We start from the raw sequence: 19758 nt of genomic DNA, 5'->3' as shown, positions 1-19758 counted from the left end.
CTGAGGTGGGGGCAGAGGCCACATCCACATGCTCTGAGGGGCTCTTCTGAAGGGGAGAGGACGTGGGGAAAGAACACTGTCACCACGGCAGGGCCTTGTGCTTCAGATTCTCCCCACGTCTGGTGACTGAGGAAGGTCTGACGTCTCCAGAGGTTTTAACCACACACAAACCGCTCATGGAAGTTTGAAAGAGATTTATTTAAAAACAGAACGACAAAAAAAAAGCTTTGGTATTCCAAAACCCAACAATCAACAGTCACTGGAAAGTTAAACACCTCCCCTAAGGCCCAGAGGTACAAAACGGCGTCTCCACAGGCTCATGGTAAGGACACGATGTGCAAACCCGAGGGTGACGGAGACCCGCCCCCTCCACGCAGGCAGCCTACGGGGCTCCAGACCTCCTGGAAATCACCGCCAAGATTCACTACCGAAGAGTGGACACAAAAGCCATCCGGCAAATCTCAACAATAAATTATTAATAAAAATTCATTCAAGAAAAGAACACATTAAATTAGGAAAAGAACACATTTTTTCCTAGACAAGTCTTTTCAAAAGAGAGTCTATTTCCTGGGATAGAAGAAAGGGGGAAAGTGGAAAGAGTGAGTTCAATTTCAAGTATTTTCCGTACAGGTTCATTTTATTGAATCAAAAGCTTACAAAAAGTCCATCGGCCCCTCCCCTCCCCTCCCCGATGCAAACTCCTGAACATCTACACGCACTTCTGAGTCACTGGTGTCCCCCAACAAGGCACAAAAGGCTGGGTGCTTTCACAGGATCCCTTGTTCGCAGCAGCAGGACTTTCAGTGCTGGGCATCTTGTGCAAGTCGCCACTGAAAGCAGGACTGATGTCATTCAGACACTGGGATCTTCCTGTTCAACCAACAAGACAGGACGTTACTGCGCATGCCAACCCCAGGGGACAGCTACAGCAACCTCGAGGGAAGCAGGTGATGGGAACACCCTGCTGGCATCCCACCCTGGCTCGCAGCCGGCTGGGATGACAGCGCCCAGCCCAGAGACAGGCCTCAGCCATCCTGGACTCGGGGCCTGGGTGTCTCCTTAGGTGGGTGCAGCAAGTTCACAGGCTCTGCTTGGCCAGGCCTGGCTTCAGGGGTGGGAAGTCACTGGGCAAGATCTGAGAAGACTGCCTGGCCTGTCCCCCTGATCAGGTGGGAACCATGGGTGGATGGGGCTAGGCCAGATTAACAGCAGAGAAGTCCACCACCCAGCAGGGAGAAGCAGCCCGCCCACCTGCTTCACTGAGGCTGCCAGACCCATGCAATGCAATGCAGCCCGTGACAGACACCCGGGAAGGCCATATGCACATTTGTCTTTGATCTGACTTCTATGTTCCTCACGCTTGACAAGCTCAGACCTGCCTCTGACCCTTCTCCCACCCCTTTAGGTCAAGTGCTACTTCCTTCTCTGAACCAGAAGCCACTGGGAGCACAGACCTGGAGTTAAATGTACCCTCCACCCGACTACAATCTAATGAGAGGAATGGCAGGCGGCCTCCCCCCGGGAAACCCATCCTGAACTCCAAGATATGTTTCGATGAGAGTCCCACAGCCACCATGGCCCAAACCATGGCTTCCTGGGAGCAAAGATGTTTCAGGAAACAGGAGGGAAATGATCTTGTCCTGGCTGACGAGACGACTGCCTGAGGCTGGCTCACCGCAAGGGACTGACTTCTGAACTCGGTAAACAGGCTCTCAGGGGCGGGGGTGTGGGTCTCATCAGCGGTTTAGGTAGAGGCTTCAAGTCCATCTAGGGGTTTTGGCAGGTATTTTTAACTGTTGAGATTTAGGATGTGGTGACAGGACTGCCCACATCCCTGGGAGGCCAGCACAGCAGACATATCTATGCATGCCTGGATTCCACAGGTGCCCTTCCAATGGGCTCCTCTAAGAAGGTACTTTTAAATGTCCTCTCAAAGCATACCTGCTCCCCTCTGTGATGAGGACAGAGGACACTAGCTTAAAAGGACACTTCACGGGAGGGAGGTTCAAGAGGGAGGGGACACACGTATACCGATGGCTGATTTATGCTGATGTATGGCAGAAACCAACCCAACGTTGTAAAGCAATAACCCTCCAATTAAAAATAAATTAAAAAAAAAAAGGATACCCCACCACTCCCCCAGCCTCACCCTGTCCTAGACTTGGGGCAGAAATCAAGGCTGGGGCCCTGGGTGCTGCAGACACAGGGGCTTTCTACCTTATTCCTGAAGAAGGGCTTGGCGCCAGGCCCACAGTACTCATTGTAGATGAGCTTGAAGAGGAAGAGGTGGAAGAGGGTGATGAGGGAGGCCACGCTGAACCAGAAGAGGAAGGGCAACCCCGGGTCCTGCTGGGCCATGTGCTCGTCGTGGGCCAGGATGGCCTTGAGGTGCAGCGTGTGCCGCAGGTCTTGCAGGTGCGTGAGGTCGGTGGAGATGTAGAGCAGCGGCGTGATGGGCTGCGTCACCATGACCGAGAAGGTGTGGCCCTGGGGCGCCGAGGTCAGCTCCACAGGCTCATCCAGGCAGCCTGCTTCGCAGGCGTAGATCTTGACGAGCTGGCCTCGGGACTCTACAGACACGTGCAGGTACGGCTTGCCCTCAGCGTCCGCGAGCACGGCCAGGTTGATGTGGTCGTTCTTGTAGCGGATGCCGTGCAGGGCGTAGCTGTTGTGCAGCACATCAGGGTCAGCTTGGAACTGGAGGTGGTTCTCGGTGAACTGCAGGCCGCCGAAGCTGAGCACCATGCCCTGAAGGATGCCGGGGGCGCCCGCCCGCACCAGCCCCTTGCAACCGCGCTTCTGCAGGGTCAGCCTCCACAGGTCCCAGAGCTGCAGGATCTGCTGGACGGAGGACAGGCGGCCTGGCCAGAGGTTCTCAGCGTGCATGGTGGCGTGGCCGCTGAAGCAGTGATCTTCATAGTTGAGCGTCGACTCCATCTGGTCCCGTTCCCTATGGCTCAGGTCGGGGCTGAGCAGCGGGGCTGGGGAGCAGGACAGCATGTAGTACAGCGTCAGGTTCACGGTCAGGCCAGACGGAGTGTGGGCATCAGTGATCTTCTTCATTTCCACACCTGTCATGCCACAGAGGTTGCATGTTAAGGAGGACCAACACAGCTGGGAGGCTGAGGTTATGGAACAAAGATCAAGAGCAGCAGAGTCAGGGACTTCCCTGGTGGTCCAGTGGCTAAGACTCCATGCTCCCAATGCAAAGAACAAGGGTTTGATCCCTGGTTGGGGAACAGTTCCCACATGCTGCAACTCAGTGTGTGCTGCAAATAAAGAACCCACATGCTACAACAAAGATCAAAGATTCTGAGTACCGCAACTAAGACCTGGTGTAGCCAAATAAATATTAACAGCTGCTGCTGCCGCTAAGTTGCTTCAGTCGTGTCCAACTCTGTGCGACCCCATAGATGGCAGCCCCCCAAGCTCCCCTGTCCCTGGGATTCTCAAGACAAGAACACTGGAGTGGGTTGCCATTTCCTTCTCCAATGCATGAAAGTGAAAAGTGAAAGTGAAGTCGCTCAGTCATGTCCGACTCCTAGCGACCCCATGGACTGCAGCCCACCAGGCTCCTCCATCCATGGGATTTTCCAGGCAAGAGTACTGGAGTGGGGTGCCATTGCCTTCTCCGAATATTAACAGCAACAACAACAAAAAGAGCAGCAGGGACACGAAGTTTTTGTCCTTAAGGATAAAAACAGCAGTTCCAGTCTCCCTAGAGCTCCAGAGAATATATCCTGCCTGGCTTCCTCACATGACCACGTGGAGCCCTGAGGGCCTGAAACCTGCCAGTGGGGCTCCTGCCAGAGTCCAGAAGAACACCGACTTAGCCAAGCCTATGACGTCAAGTCAAAAGGCCAGTCCCCTGTCTCCAGAATGGTCACCTATGCCCTGGCCAGTTGTGGGCTGCTTCTCTCTCCTGGGCTCATAGCCTCAAACTACATCTTATCAGAAGAGCTCCCAGATTTGTATGAATGCTAGCCTCAGACAGCTAACCGCACATGTGTGTCTCTACCTGGATGTCTGACAGGCATTTTGAACTTGACAAGGTTTGAATTCAGTCCCCCACTAATCCTTCCTTAAATCATCTCCAGACACCTGCTGGAACCCTCCCCCACAAACTCAGGAGTCACCCTCATGTTCTCATTCTCCACTGCCAGTTCACTGAAAGCCCCAGTGGCTCCAGCTCCGAAAGTATCAGCGTCATCCACCTCGGCCTCCACAGTCAAAGCTCTGGTCCCAGCCACCCTCCTCTCACCTGGGCTCCTGCAAAACCTCGTGTCTGGTCTCCACACTCTACTGTCCCCCCACTCCCACTTACTGTCTGTACGCTGAGACAGCAGCCAGGGGGACCCTTAAAAACGTACACCGGGGACTCCCCTGGTGGCCCGGCAGTTAAGAATCCACCTTCCAATGCAGGGTACGAGAGTCTGATCCCTGGTTGGGGAACTAAGATTCCACATGCCACGCAGCAACTAAGCCCATGGGCTCTGGAGCCCACAAGCCACAACTAGAGAAAACTGCATGCTGCAACAAGGACCCAGCTCAGCCAAAAAATAAGTAATTTTTTTTAAAAAAAGAAGCCCAAGCCTGTCACCAGCTGAAACTGTGGGGAACTGAGGAAAGAATCCGGGGACGGGCCAGGCCCTTCATTTATCCTTTATCAATTGATCCTCCCCCACTCCCCAAACCACTCTGCTCAAACCAGGCTTCACCTACAAGAACAAATAACAATAACACCTGCCCTTTACGCACTTCTCTCTTAAGACTCTGCTAAATGTCTTCTGAGGTAGGCGTTACTATTATTTTTGAATACAGGCAGAGAGAGAGTCAGCGACCGGTTCAAGGTCACGCAGATACTAAGTGGTGGAGCAAAAGAGTCAGCCCCAGACCCAATGCCAAGCCCAAGTATGAGCCACCCCAGGACCCTCCTTCAATGTCAGCTCTGCTGACTTTGCAGGGGCATCCCCAGGGTGGGCTGTGCTCACCCTGCTGCAAGGTGTGGACGGCAGACAAAGCTGGACCTCACCTGGACTGAAGAGCTGAGCCCAGAGGCGCTGGTGATCCTGGAGCAGCTCAGCTGCTGGCATCTCCAAGAGCTCCAGCATTTCCTTCCGGGCCAAGTCCTGGAGCACCTTGAGCTCCTTGGCTGCTTTGCTTTTGAGCACCTGGGGGTTAAGAGGGCCAGAAACGTGCACCACCCACAGCACAGTCTCGTCCAGCTGCGTCCTGGGAGCCACCTGGAGACGGTCCACTAACTTCTTGGCGGCCACCACCACCAGGTGCACCAGCCCCGTGGGAACAGGCGGGGACCGGCCAGAGTAGAGGAGGAACTGGTGGTCTCCGACCTTCTCCAGGGTGCTGGTGAAGGCCCTGGGGGCCGGGCCGGCAGTGGGCCCCACAGTCTGCAGCGCGGCCACGCGTTCCGTGGGGTTGTTGAGCTGGATGCGCTGCAGATAGACGTGGGGTCGGCCACGGTGAGCGAGAAAGTCCTCCTGCAGCAGCACGCAGTCTCGGCCGGATCCCGTGAGCAGGCCGGAGGCCGAGGCGGGGCCCGGGCCGGCGGCCGCAGGGCCGGGACCCGAGGTCCCCAGCTGCAAGCAACGTACTCGCCGCAGCAGCCCTTCCCGCAGAAGCAACACTGACTCCCCAGCTTCAGGGAGCGCGCTCAGCGGGCGCAGCTGCACGAAGGGCACGAAGTCCGGCGCCACGGCGGGCTCCCGCTCCCCAGGGGTCACCCACAGCCGGTTGGCGACCACGTCCAGGGCCAGGAAGCCGTTGGCCACCAGAGATGGCACTCCAGGGCCCAGGAGCACAGCCTCGCCCCGCTCCCGCAGGCTGCGCCAGGCGTGGGTGGCCGCCTCCAGACAGGCAGAGGGCTCGGCAGCGCCCGGCTCGCCGTGGGGCCAGGGCAGCAGCTGCAGGCCGCCCGCCGCCCGCCGCGCCCCAGAGCCCGCGAACCAGAGAAGCAGCACCAGGAGGCCGAGCAGGCAGAGTAGGCGGCGGGCCCAGCTGCTCGACAGCAGTCCCGGCAGCCCCTTAAGCCGCTGCTGCAGCCACATCGGGCCGCCAGGCGCGGGCGCGGCGCGGGGGCGGCCGCCGGGCCCGCCGCCCAGCCCACCGGCCCGGCCGCCCGCGCCTCACTCCCGGGCCCGGACCGCAGCGCCCACCCCGGCTCCAGTCGCAGGCGCCGCGGCAGCCACCACAGCGGCTTCCTCCTCCTTCTCGGCTCCCTCCGGCCGTCAAACAACACCGGCCGTCAAGCGCCGCCGAATCTTTTGCGACAGATGGAAAAGAGGCGGGTGGAGGAAGGGGAGAGAGCGAGCCCTACAGGAGGCGGGGCCACAGCGAGGAGGGGGCGGGCGCCGCCGGGGGATGGGCCACGGGTTCTTCAGCTCTGCCAAGTCCGAGAAAGAGTCTGATAGGGGCCTGTTGAAGACTGGAAGCTTCCAGCTCATGGAAAAAAAAAAGAAAAAAACCCACCGCGCTAGCCAAACCTAACACGTGTTGGGCCCCATCTGCTACTGATGGATTCAACAGCCCTAAGATTTTTTTTTTAATAATTTTAAAACTTTTTTCTGTAAAAGTGATCCTCACTGCAAAAATACTTAACAACAGTGCAGAATAGTACCCCGTCCCAAAAAAAAAAGAAAGAAAAAGAAAAGAAAGTAACCATTGTCAATCAGATTTCCTAGGATATATTTTGTTGACACTTTTCCAGACCAGTCTGGCTGCATGTACAGTATATGGAACACAAACCAGTTCCAGGACACTCCATTTCTCTATCATACCAAGTCATCTTCTTTTTCTTTTAGATAAGTAACTTTTAATTATTTATTTATTTGGCATGTGTCAGCATGCGGCCTCTCTAGAGGGCTTAACTGCCCAAGGCACGTGGAATTTTCCCAGACCAGGGATCGAAACCACGTTCCCTGCATTGGAAAAGAAAATGATAGTGGCTCAGTCCTGTATGATTCTTTGCCAGTCCATGAACTGTAGCCCACCAGGCCCCTCTGTCCGTGGAATTCTTCAGGCAAGAATACTGGAGTGGGTTGCCATTCTCTTCTCCAGGGGATCTTCCTGATCCAAGGATGGAACCCTGGTCTCCTGCTCTGCATTACTGTCTGAGCCACCAGGGAATTCTTAACCACTGGATCACCAGGGAAGGCCCCTGAGTCATCTTCTTGATGTCAGCTGTGAGTTTTCACTTATTAAATAACATACAACACTAAAGCTGCATGCTTTGAAAATGCTTTTCAATTGTGAATTATCAATGCAGAAGAGAAATTTTGTTTCTGGGGGAAAAAAATTCAATCTGAGCACAGGAGCAGACAAGGGGACGATTGTTTCTGTTTTACTTTCAGGACATTCCAAAGTCAGACAGTGTGCTTCCCAGTTGTTGAAAATTATATGGTCATTTGAGGTGGCTTCTTGTGAGCTGTGTGCAGATGCAGATGTGTTTGCTGAGTTCTAGGGCCAGCACCCTAAGAGAAGGCGACTCTCCAGGTGATCCTTCAGTATGCTCACCTTTTTTTTTTTTTTAAGATCATTATCAAAACATACACACAGAATTCTTAACTCCCACAAGGATTTCACAAGCCCCACAGGACAGCTTCAAGAATGTGCAGGAATCCGTAACCTAAAGTTAGAGAGATAGAATCCATCCAACCAACTCAGCAAGGCAGAAGTACTTGGGAGGAACAGTGAAATGAGAGCAAAGGACTAAACCAGGCTTGATCCCACCTGTAAAATGGGAATGACCAGGGAACCTGCCTCTCAGATTTGTGAGGAATAAATAAGTTAATACAAGCAAAGCAAGCAAGGTACAAGTCCACAGTACATGTAAACCCATGTAATTGTTTTTGCTATCACAAACATCTGTGTGACAGACATATAGCTTGGTCTACTTTTGAGATTGTTTCTAGGGGAGCAATTTCTGGAAGTAGATTTCTACGTCAAAGAGAAGGGTCATTGTTGGTGCTCTTAACTCCCTTGTCATTATTGTCGTTTAGTCGCTAAGTCGTATCCAACTCGACTCTTAGCCCACCAGGCTCCTCTATCCATGTGGTTTCCCAGGCAAGAATACTGGAGTGGGTTGCCATTTCCTCCAGGGAATCTTCCCCACTCAGGGATGGAATCCCCATCTCCTACATTGGCAGGTGAATTCTTTACCACTGAGCCACCAGGGAAGCCCCCCCTCTCTCTTAACTTCTTATCACTCTCAAACACCCCAGGGGAAGGAATCACAGGGTCAGCAATATAGCCATAACAAAGTCAGAAGGTCAGGAGAAAGGACCTTGGATTTCCCTGATGGTCCAGCGGTAAAGAATCTGCTGGCCAGTGTAGGAAACATGGGTTTTATCCCTGGTCCAGAAGATCCTACATACTTTGGGGCAATGAAGCCAGTGAGTCACAACTACTGAAGCCTGAGGCTCTGGAGCCCATTCTCCACAACAGAAGAAGTCACTGCAATGAGAAGCCCATGGACCACAACAAAGAGTAGCCCCCTCTTGCTTCAACTAGAGAAAGCCAGCATGCAGCAACAAAGATCCAGCGCAGTTAAAAGTAAATTAAAAAAAAAAAAGAGTGAGGACCCTGGCATGAGGCTACCTGGGTTTTGAATCTTGCTTGGCCTTGCCCCTTGCTAGCAAGTCAACTAACTTCCTTGGGCCTCGATTTCTCCATCCATAAAATCGGGATCATAAGACAGCGCTGTATTTGTCTGAGACTTAAGCTGGACAAACAAGTTAAACATTTAGCATATTGCCTGGCTTAAAATATGTTTCCCAGTGGCTCAGCAGTAAAGAATCTGCCTGTGATGCAGGAGACACTGGTATGATCCCTGGATCAGGAAAGATCCCCTTGAGAGTGGCATGGCAACTCACTCCAGTATTCTTGCCTGGAGAATCTCATGGACAGAGGAGGCTGGAAGGGCTACAGTTCATGGGGTTGCAAAGAGTCAGACACAACTGACTGACTAACACACACACACACACACACACAGACTCAAAAAATAACACTCATTATTTATTTATTTGGCTAGGAAACAGAAAACACACGTACATGATACAAAATTCAAAATATACAAAAGGGTGAAGCGTGGACTTTAAGTCTTCCTCTTTCCGGGAGCTCCAGCTAGTTAGTTCCTCTTCCTAGGTGGAACCACTGCTTCTTGTTCCTTGGATACTTTTCCAGAAACTCTATTCACTAACAAACATATAGACAGAGATCTATATTTTTTCCTTCACAGAAATTATAGCATATGATATACACTTGCATATTACTTTTTTCATTTACGAGAACAGCTTGGAATTTCTATTATTATTATTAAAGGGAGTGGAAGCCAGTGGGACTTAGCATATTACTTTTTTCATTTAAGGAAACAGCTTGGAAATTCTATTACTATTATTATTATTATTAAAAGGAGTAGGTACCAGTGGGACTAGCTGATGGCTGTGAAGGGGGCGGAGGCTGAGAATCGGCTGAAAACACAGAGAATAGCTGTTCACTGAGACCATCACACCTCCTCGGGTCAACAAAAGAAATGATAAAAATGGATAAAAGCAGAGAATGAAAGGGAGAAAAGCCTCTTGTGGCACCAGATCACTGCCCTCTAGCCCAGCTATCCTTTCTGTGAACGTGAACCTGAACGTGAACGTGAAGTCGCTCAGTCGTGTCTCTTTTGCGTGACTCCTTGCGACTTTCTGTACCTTCTGTACCTTTCTGTACCTTCTGTATCCTTTCTGTACCTTCCCAGAAAAGCAGAGTCCTGTTCCTTTAAATGTGCACAACACGTGCAGCACGTACTGGGAGTAACATCTGGGTGGCTGCCACCCTTGGCTGCTTAAAGATACAGGCCTTCCTTTCCGATGACGCTTGGACCGAGTTCAAATTTCAGCAATTTAGTGAAGGGGGTTGTGGGGAGAGAAGAATGGATCGAAACTGGGGAAGTGGAGCAGGCTTTACCAGGGTGATCCTTTCTCCAGGGGAGGCCACCAGCCTCCAAGATTGATTTCCCCTACTGATTTGCAATGACTCTGGGAACCCCACTGCCCTAGGATTTTTTTCTGTCCAGAGTACATCACCATCATCGAGATTCTTCTTGAGCCCGAGCAAAAGGGAAGTTAGAGAAAAGTTGCCTCCCTTTCTGTGATCCCACGTCAGCTGTGTGACTTTGAGCAAGTTGCTCCACTTCTCTGAGCTCTGGTTTCCTCATTTCACAAACAGGGGCAATACTGCCCAAGTGGCAGGGCTCTGGGGAACGGGGCATGAGCCAGAGCTTTGAAAACTGAGCCAGTCAACACATGCTCCTTCTCTTCCCCTCTGCTTATCCTTCCATTTCCTCCTCGAAGGAGCTGGAATTTCAGCCTGCATCCTCCTGAATTCAAAAAACATCCGGTGGATCCTGGCATCAAGTCCTGTCCCCAGCTGCAGAAACTCCCCGCCATGGGTTCCCAGGTCCCATTTGGCTGGCAGAGGACCTGGTTGGCACGCATGCCTCCCTTCACTTGCCTTTTGACCTTGAGCTTGCTGCCGGGGCCCCTGGCCTTCATTTTTATCATCTTTACCACGAGTGAATCTCTGTACAATGAGATGATCTCCCAGGTTCCCAGGGACTGTGCCTACTTTCTAAAAGAACATGTTGGATTCCCTGGTAGTCCAGTCACTAAGACAGAGCTCCTAATGAAGGTGCCCAGGTTCGATTCCTGGTTGGGGAACTAGATCCCACAGGCCACAGACAGAGTGCACATGCTGAAACTAGAGTGCGTGCTGCGAGAATGATCGTTGACGATCACATGTGCTGCAACTAAGACCTGGTGAGGTCAAATAAATAATACATAGATAAATAATGTGTTGACTTTGTTTGGATTGTACAAATAGTATATATTCATTGTAAAATGATTCTAAAAACAATGAAAAATATAAAAAAGAAAATAAAAACTACCTGGGAATAACATACACGTGTTCCTACAAGCTGGAAATTACGACAGTAAACGTTTGACTGCCATTTTCTTTCAGCATCATATCTGTAAGGATATATTTTTGCTGAGTGGGATCATAGTGTATATACTGCTTTCCCCTCATGACATTCTATCAGTGGTGTATTCCTCATGCTGAAGCAGTCCCACATGCTTGAAGCACTCACTTCTGTGAAAGACCGTAAACAATTTCATTCATTCATTCATTCAACAATGACCTCAGGGACAAGACCTTCCTAGGCTCAGAGGTTCCCTTTACCTCCCAGAGACAGGCAGAGTAAGTGAGCCCTTATTGTGGGTCGGAGATGCGCTTTCTACATGTCCGTCCAGCAGCCAGGAGGGTTCGCAAGGGTGTGGGTGCCTCGGAACACATTCCTGCGGGCCTCGCCTACTCCAGGCTCAGACCCTCACGCCCACTTTCGCTTTGAACAAGGACTAATGAAATCTGAAGGGCTGAGATGTACTGAGAGCTTATCACGGGGCTGTTCTAAGTGCCCCACTGATAACAATGTCACGAACCCGTGCAAGATCCAATGCATAGCGGCCATCGTAAACCCCACTTTTCAAGCGTGGAAACCGAGGCTCACATTGATCGTTACCATCAAGGCTTGGCGCAGGGTCCTAGGTATAGAAACTGTTGCCTCGCCCCGTCTCGCCTCCTTTTCCCGGTCGGAATGAAGCCCCGAGAGACGAGAAGGAGCAGAGCGGCGGCGGAAGGACCCGGGAGCCGCGGGAACAGGCCGCAGGGAGCTGCCTGGACTCGGAGAGACAACGGGTACGGGCTAGTCTGCAGGAAACCCTGCCCCCAGGCCGCGCGGCGCGACACCGCCCCCGGGGCGGGCCCAGTGCGTGGCAGGGGGATCGCCTACCCCATCGCGAAGTTTCCAGCCTGCGAGCGCCGCTGGACCGGCTGGACGTTCCCAGACCCCAACCATGCGGCTCCTGCTGCTCCTGGCCCCGTTGGGCTGGCTGCTTCTAGCCGAAACGAAGGGTGACGCCAAGCCGGAGGGTGAGGGCTCTGGGCTGGGGAGGTGGGGTGCGGGAGGGAGGCATTAGGGGCTGGAGCGGGAGGATGGGGGCAGGAGGGCTGGTCTAGGGGCTGCCTCCGTTAGGAGCGGTCTGTAGGGAAGTCCTGGGCTTCCGAGGGTTTCTGGGTTCAGGCTGCTGGTTCCCTGACTCGCTGGTGACTTGGACAAGTCACTTCCCCTCTTAGGGTTGTGGTTCCCACTTTCATGCCGCTGGAGGGGAAGAATGGCCGAAGTCCAGACGTTCAGTACCCGAAGGGTCAAATAATAATAGCCCTCATAATAATAAGAACAGTAGCTACCATGTATGGAGCACTGGCCACGGGTCAGACATCAGTTAAGCCGATCCCAAGCTGAAGCCCATCCTTCTATTATTCCCATTTTCCAGCTGGGCAAACTGAGGCTCTAGAGTTGACTCACTTGCCCAAGGTCATTCTGCTTGTGGACTTTGGAACCTGGATTCACACCTAGGACTCACAACCATGGAGTGAGGGGCCCCTGGGCAGGGTTGGGGGTGGAAGGGGTGGCTCAAATGCCAGAACCGTTGGTACTTGCCTGTGTCCTCTGTGGTTTGCTCTGCCCCTGCCAGGTGGGTCTTAACTCTGTCTGGGTTGCCCATGAGGAAACTGGGGCCCAGACAGGTGCAGTGACTGCCCAGGGAGGTCCAGCCTTGGAGTGGTAGGTCTCAGATCTGCTGGATTCCGGGTCTAGTGCTCCTACAAAAGGCAGATTGGATTTCAAGGTGTCCCACCATCCCAAGTGGGTGCTACGCTCCTCCTCATCTCTACCTGGACCACCTGCCCAGTGAGCATCTGAGAGCCCCCAGGAGGACACTGAAGGCTGTGGAGGCAAGCCCAGCGAAGCAGAGCCAGACTGGCCACAGCCTCCATCATCCCTGTTCTCCTTGGTCCACCCTCCAAGAGAACCTTCGAACACAGGATGGTAGTTTAGCAGACTTGGGCCAGGAGAAGGGGTGGGAACCACCGTTTCTTGACTACTTCCTTTGTGTCAGGGTCTGCCCAAGGCTGCATGTCTCCCATGGGGAAGCAGTGTTGCTTCATCTCCGTGAAGCTTGGTGTTCTAGCCTGCAAAACAGGAGTGAACATACCTCAGTCCCAGAGCTCGAACAGGGATTCCATGGGTTGAGCCCTGTTGGGGAGAGTTCAGCTCAATGCCCAGGCCATCAAGGCATTTTCTTTCTTGTGCCCAGTGCTACTTTGTGGAGTACCCAGGACAGTAAGACCCATCAAAAAATCCAGTGAGGGCGGTGCTAAGCACACGGCTGGGCTGGTGGTATGTGCAAAGGGCCTGTGGCCGGGGTCTAGTTGCTGGCCTTTTTACCCCCTGAGTCTCTCTTCCTTCTGCTTCTACTGATGTAGGCTCCCTCCACTTCAGACCATCCCAGGAGAGAAACCCCAGCCACCTATGATGAAGCCCAGGGGGGTGAGTTGGAGAGACCAAATTGAGGACAAGGCCCCAGCAGGAGATGAGAGGGGGCAGAGTAGGTGCAAGGCAGCCTCCACAGAGTGTGAAGGATTCTGGGTGTTGCTGAGATAATCCAGGTAAAGCACCTGGTAGATAAGCAGGTCCCCAGACATGTGGCCAACATCAGGCTGCTCTCAAGTGGCTGCCCTGTGCTTCCCTTGCTCCATTCAGACCTTTTTGATAGCGTAAGTAATCATTGGGCCCATTTTGCAGTTGGAAAGACTGAGTTCCCTAAAAGGTTAGACCCCTGGTCTCAGGTTGCCACAGCTGGTTGGAGGTGGCGTCATTGACTGCAACTCAGACCTTCTGCTTGATCCTGCTGACCCCTACTTTTGGCTAGAGGGGTGTCCTTGTTGGGAGATGCTGCTAGGAGGAGTCTCTCCAGCTCTCCCAGACCCAGCTGGTTGAGACCCCTCAGTCTGCTGGCTAAGAAGACAGCGGAGGATGGAAGTTTTTTCTCTAGGCCTTGCTCAAGCTGCCTACTGGCCTCCCGTCGAGGCCAGCTCCTTCCTTCCCCTGGCTGGGCGGGGACACCCAGCCCAGCACCAGGTGGCCAAGATGGTGCAGCTGCAGAGGAAAGTTCCATGGGGCAGGCGCAGGCACTGGGCCAGATGTCCCTTGGGGGTCCAGCGAGGCCTGAAGTGGGGCCAGGAACTTGCTGTTTGGGGCTTGGGCGGTAGGGTGGAGGTTCTCTCAAGAGCTTGTCCACCCTTCAAACACCCAAGGATTCGACACAGGGAGGGAAAGATGGATGGTTCTCACTTTCAGGGTGCTCCCAATCTGAGGCGGGAAGACACAGAGCTCCTCACCGCAGTGGACACCCAATCTGGTGGGGGATACAGAGCCCTCTGTGCCTGAGGGAAGAGACATTGCCCCCTCCTGGGGGAGCCCCCAGACTGATGGGGGGGACCAGAAAAGGCTTTCAATAAAGCAGGATCCAAACAAGCAAATTTGCACATAGCTGAGGGAGCAGGAGAGTCCCCAGAGGCAGCCCTGTCCTTTCTGCCTTTTTTCCCTCTCCCTTCTTCCTGGGCTCACGCCTTTCCCTGCAGGCCTTCATCTGGCCACGGAGAAGGGAGGACAAGCCTGAGCCCCGTAGTCTGAGGCTCCAGGATTACCAGCTAGGCTCGGGTGGGAGCTTCAAGCCCTGCTGTGGAACAGTGGGAAATGGAGAAGCAGGCAGACCCAGCTGGTTGGTGTGTGTGTGTGTGTGTTGGGAGGGGGGAGTCTGAGGAGACCTAAGGGTGTGAGTGGGAGGCCATACCTCTGGGGAGAGGCAGGGTTGGCTCTGGCCCTGGGAATCCCCATTTCCCGGCTCTGCTTCCGTTCCAGCCTCAGGTGGGCGTTGGGGACGGGGGAGGAGTTTTCATTCATTTCCACCTCCCTAGGGAGCAGACCGGGTGTGTCCTGACCACACCTTGAAATCCAAGACACACAGACCGTCTGCCCCCTTGCCTGGGCTGGCATTGCTTGGGGCGAGGAGTTGGCATACCATGGAGCACAGCTGAACTGGCCTGAATCCTCAGCCTTCTCTTAGGATCCCAGAGAGATGTCTGCACTCCTGCAAGCCCCTGGCTCAGCCTTTCCGGTCATTCTTGCTCTCAGGAAGGCAGCTCCCCTCCATCCTGGTCCCCCCAGCACAGCTCCCTCTGTTAGGGGAGGTTCCCTATGACAAAAACTCCTGGGACTCCCCAGCCAAGCTCATTCAATCCTCACAAGAGTCTCTGGAGGAAGGTGATTTTTTTTCCTGGCTGCGCTGTACAGCTTGCAAGATCTTAGTTCTGTGACCAGGGATTGAACTTGGACCTTCAGCAGTGAAAGCGAAGAGTTCTAACCATTGCTGGACTGCCGAGGAATTCCCTGATACTATTGTTACTACTCCCATTTTGCAGATAGGAAAACAGAGGCGCAGAGAGTTTAAGTTACTCTCCCAGCAGTCTGTCTTTCGCAGTTTGCCACTCCGCTCTGCTGTCTGGTTTATCTCTGCTGACCCTGGATCATGGGTCATCATCTTTCCAGGGAAACCACTGCTGGACTTGGAGCAGCAGGTCAAGGGGACCGAGAGCCCTGGATGGCCAGCCTCACGTGGGCCTTGGCCTCAGCCCGTGGCAGCTAGCTGGACCAGACAGCAAGCAGGTGGGCGGGTCCCTGGTGTTCATGGATGGCAAATCCTCCACGTTGTTACCCTGTGAGCTGCCCAGAGCTCTGGCTGCGCGGTGAATTGGTAAGAGACCTTACCGCATGACTGGAGCCGGGTGCCCATGCTGGGGAGGCCTGAGAGAAGGCGGCTGGAAAGGCTGGATTCAGCCGGCAGCTGGGATTCCCAGCATTCCAGGATCTTGGACAGGGAGGTGAAGGGCATGGACGTGTGGGATTCCAGCTCATTCCTGTCCTATACTTCAAGGTTCTGTGATCTTGGGCAGGTTATGTAGCTTCTCTGTGCCTCAGTTTCTTCACCTATAAGAAGGAGAGTAGAAATATCACCTATCACATAGGATGGTTTTTTAAAAAATTATTTAATTGGCTGTGCTGGATCTTCATGGCTGCCTGTAGGCTTTTCTCTAGTTGCGGCGAGTGGGCTTCTCCTTGCGGTAGCTTCTCTCGTCATGGAGCACAGGCCCTGGAGTGCAGGCTCAGTAGTTCTGGTGCACGGGCTTAGTTGCCTTGCAGCATGAGAGATCTTCCCAGACCAAGATCAAACCTGTGTCCCCAGCATTGGCAGGAGGATTCTTAACCACTGGACCACCAGAAAAGTCCCCGCTTAAGATGTTGATGGTTAAGTTCGGTAACAGATGTGACACGCCTCAGGCAGTTCATGGCATTGAGTCAAGGCTCAGCTGGTGCTAGTGCCTACTAGTCACTTCCCACAGGGCTCCGCAGGCCACACTCTGCACATCAGGCCCAAGTCACACTCAGTCCCAGCCTTGGAGAGGGGGAGGGGCACCGAGGAAACAGACATGTTGGGCTCAGCATGACAAAGGGAGGGCGAGCAGGTTTGTACTGGTACTGCACCTGCTGGGCACACTGAGACTGCTTGAGCTGAGGACCGATGGATAAGGGGATGAGATTGAGGAGGGCTTCCTGGAGGTGGTCTGGGGAAGGAGCAAGTTTTGCAGGCAGGACAAAAGAATAGGGTGCTGGTTGGATTCATCAGGGCAGTTTCCTGGGGATGTTGAGAGCTGGTGCCAGGGTCCCTTAGGGCAGGAGCCTGCCTTGAGTTCTCTTGCTGTGAACCACCTCCCAAGCCCCTGCACGGGAGCCTAGAGTCAGAGGACCAGGGGATGGGTGGTCCTATCCAGTCCATCCTACAAGAAATCAACCCTGAATATTCATTGGAAGGACTGATGCTGAGGCTAAAATGCCTATACTTGGCTACTTGATGTGAAGAGCCGACTCATTAGAAAAGACCTTGATGCTGGGAAAGATTGAAGGCAAGAGGAGGAGGGGAACGACAGAGGATGAGATGGTTGGATGGCATCACTGATTCAATGGACAAGAGTTTGAGCAAACTCTGGGAAATGGTAAAGGAGAGAGAATCCTGGCCTACTGCAGTCCATGGGGTCACAGAGAGTCGGACACAACTGAGCAACTGAACAACATCAGCCTCCCAGGCCCTGCATTGGAGCCTAGAGTCAGAAGACCAGGGGATGGGTGGAACCAGAGGTTTCTAAATATGGCTGACATCAGAAATCACCAGGGAAGTGGAGGATGAATCCAATCCAGCCTCCTGGCTCCATCTCAGATTGCTGGTCCTGGGACCCAGGAGTGTAGATTTCACAACCTCCTTTGTGATGCTAATATGCAGGCAGGTTTGGGACCCCCTGTATTGGGCGATCATGGCCAGGAGAGTGGACATTGTGTTGCCCAAGGAGTATAGAATTTGTAAGGTCCCCTTGCAAGACCCTGGCAAGGAAAACTGAGCAGAGACAGGCTGGGCAGGTGGAAGGGGGCATATGGGGAGGGCCTGGCTGGACCGTCTCTTTAGATGGAGACGGATGCCTGACCACAATCCAGGCCTGAGCAGGACATGCAGAGTTAAGATAGGGGCCTTTAGAGCCCGATGTCTGCGTCCACATCATTGTGCTGCCTTGGGCAGGTTACTGTGTCTGAGTCTTTCCCCCGCCCCTCCTCCTGCCGCCGGACTTCAGGAGCCCTTGCCAGTAGAGAATCCAGAATCTCACATAGATGCACACACTGGCTTTTTCCATCCATGAAATGTGACACTCTTCCTGTCCCCAGCAGTCCCTGCTGTCGACCAGAAGGCCTGAGAGCTGAGGCTTTGGCTCTCCTTGCCTGGGGGCAGAATTAACCATCCAGAGGGGTTGAGGGGAATCCTTCCCCTGAGTGTGAGCCACACCCCTCTTCTCTGGACCCCAGGGTCAGATGGTGAGGCCTCCCCTCTGCACACCTGCCTAATGAATCCACCCTTTTCTGTCCCAGGTCTCTGGACCCACCATCAGTGGATTCTTGCCAATCTTGGCCCGGCTGCCTGGCGCCAACCCCCTGCTCTGGGACCAGCTGCCTGGTCCCAGAGCAGGGGGCTCAGCCGGCTTTGCCCCTTTGTTCTTTTAGCCCAGGCTCCTCCTGACTTCTTGGGGAGGTCAGGGTGAGAGGGCCTGACCTACCTGTGCTGGCCTGGCCACTTGGAGTGGCCATAAAAGTGCTAGGTCCTGGACCCCAGGGAAACAAGACTCACCCAGCGAATCAATGATGAGTGCTGCAGATGATGGAGTCCTGCCTCTGAGGGCAGGAGAGAGGTCAAGAGAAATCCAAGAAGGCTTCATAGACGTGGAGGTAGCGAAGAAGTGTCACTGGCCCTGAGACCGGGAGGAAGGTTAGAGAAAGGGCAGAGAGAGAAAGCCCTGGCAGGAGGGAGGTGCCCAGCAAGGTGAGGAGCAGGGCCTGCTTGGTGGAGGGAATGAGGATGTCAAAGGCCAGTGGGCAGGGACCCTGAATGCCAGAGCAAGGCGTTTGCCTCTCAGTGATCAGCACCAAGAGTAGCTCTTAGTGTGTGCCAGCATTCCAACAAGGATATTCCAGGCCTGGAAGTGAAATGAGCTTCCCTGGTGGCTCAGACGGTAAAGAATCCGCCTGCAATGCAGGAGACCTGGGTTTGATCCCTGGGTTGGAAAGATCCCCTGGAGGAGGGCATGGTAACCCACTCCAGTATTCTTGCCTGGAGAATTCCTATGGACAGAGGGGTCTAGGCTACAGTCCATGGGGTCACAAAGAGTCAGACATGACTGAGCGTGTGAAAGTGAAAAAGCGCTCATGACTGAGCACAGAAAGTGAAAAATGTGAAAGCGTTGGTCACTCAGTCGTGTCTGACTCTTTGGGTCCCCATGGACTGTGGCCCGCCAGGTTCCTCCGTCCATAAAGAATTCTCCAGTCAAGAATACTGGAGTGGGTAGCCATTCCCTTCTCCAGGGGATCTTTGCAACCCAGGGATTGAACCCAGGTCTCCTGTATTGCAGGTGGATTCTTTACTGTCTGAACCACCAGAGCCTGATCTCATTTAATTAGTCTAGCAGCCCTGGGAAGCAGGTACGGTTATTACCCCTGTTTTACAAGGGGGAAACTGCAGCTCAGAAGGTTAAGGACTCGCCCAGGCTCACGCAGTTGGTAAGGAAAAGAGCCAGGAGCCTAGCCAAGCCAGCTACAGAGTTTTTTTTTTCCCCAACCATAGATTCAACCTGGGCCTCAGCAGTGAAAGCCCAGACTCCTAACCACTAGTACACCAGGGAACTCCCAGAGCCTTTACTTCCCAGAGAATGCAGTCTCAAAGTATGGTCTGGGAATGGTTTGTCCAGGGCTCCCAGAGACGGCATGTGGGAGAGTTTCCAGGAGGTTCTGTTGTAGAGATAAAGCCACCCTGCAGAGTCCAGAGTGGTTCCTTGTTAAAAAGGTAGCATAAGTAAGTTCATTTATATCACTTTTTAGATTCCACATATAAGGAATGCCATAGAATATTTTTCCTTCTCTGTCTGACTTACTTCAGAAAGAGACTCACAGACTTAGAGAACGAACTTACAGTTGCTGGGGGTAAGGATGGGAGGAAGGGATAGGGAGTTTGGGATGGACATATACCCACTGCTCTATTTAAAACGGATAACAAACAAGGACCTACTGTCTAGCACAGGGAACTCTGTTCAGTGTGTGGCAGCCTGGGGGAGAGGAACCTGGGGGAGAATGGATATGTGTGGCTGAGTCCCTTTGCTGTCCACCTGAAACTATCACAACCTTGTTAATCAATTATGTGCTCAGTC

At 53.4% G+C, this 19758-nt stretch overlaps 2 protein-coding genes and 1 long non-coding RNA gene across 3 annotated transcripts in view; 1 reads left to right on the top strand and 2 right to left on the bottom strand.

The window, feature by feature from the left end:
* Window positions 1–179: 179 nt before the first annotated feature.
* Window positions 180–6265, bottom strand: KIAA2013 (KIAA2013 ortholog). Its single transcript, XM_019976650.2, has 3 exons — window positions 5033–6265; window positions 2218–3071; window positions 180–870 (listed from the first exon to the last, which is right to left on the bottom strand). Exons 1-3 carry the CDS (start codon window positions 6063–6065, stop codon window positions 853–855), a joined length of 1905 nt encoding a protein of 634 aa, XP_019832209.2. The 5' UTR covers window positions 6066–6265; the 3' UTR covers window positions 180–852.
* A 1239-nt stretch (window positions 6266–7504) lies between these two features.
* On the bottom strand, window positions 7505–11972 carry LOC139176387 (uncharacterized). The gene is made up of 2 exons (XR_011560804.1): window positions 11852–11972; window positions 7505–9210 (listed from the first exon to the last, which is right to left on the bottom strand). It is a non-coding gene; the product is annotated as an uncharacterized lncRNA (long non-coding RNA).
* The window catches only part of PLOD1 (procollagen-lysine,2-oxoglutarate 5-dioxygenase 1), a 29486-nt gene continuing 21550 nt past the window's right edge, over window positions 11823–19758 (top strand). Inside the window, exon 1 of the mRNA XM_019976596.2 lies at window positions 11823–11991. Coding sequence (XP_019832155.1) covers window positions 11916–11991 — 76 coding nt within the window. The 5' untranslated portion in view covers window positions 11823–11915. The remainder of the gene's footprint in view (window positions 11992–19758) is intronic.

Source organism: Bos indicus, chromosome 16, assembly GCF_029378745.1.
Source record: "Bos indicus isolate NIAB-ARS_2022 breed Sahiwal x Tharparkar chromosome 16, NIAB-ARS_B.indTharparkar_mat_pri_1.0, whole genome shotgun sequence".
NCBI lineage: Eukaryota > Metazoa > Chordata > Mammalia > Artiodactyla > Bovidae > Bos > Bos indicus.
Note: the sequence above shows the minus strand (reverse complement) of the source record. Positions and strands in the feature narration are given on the sequence as shown.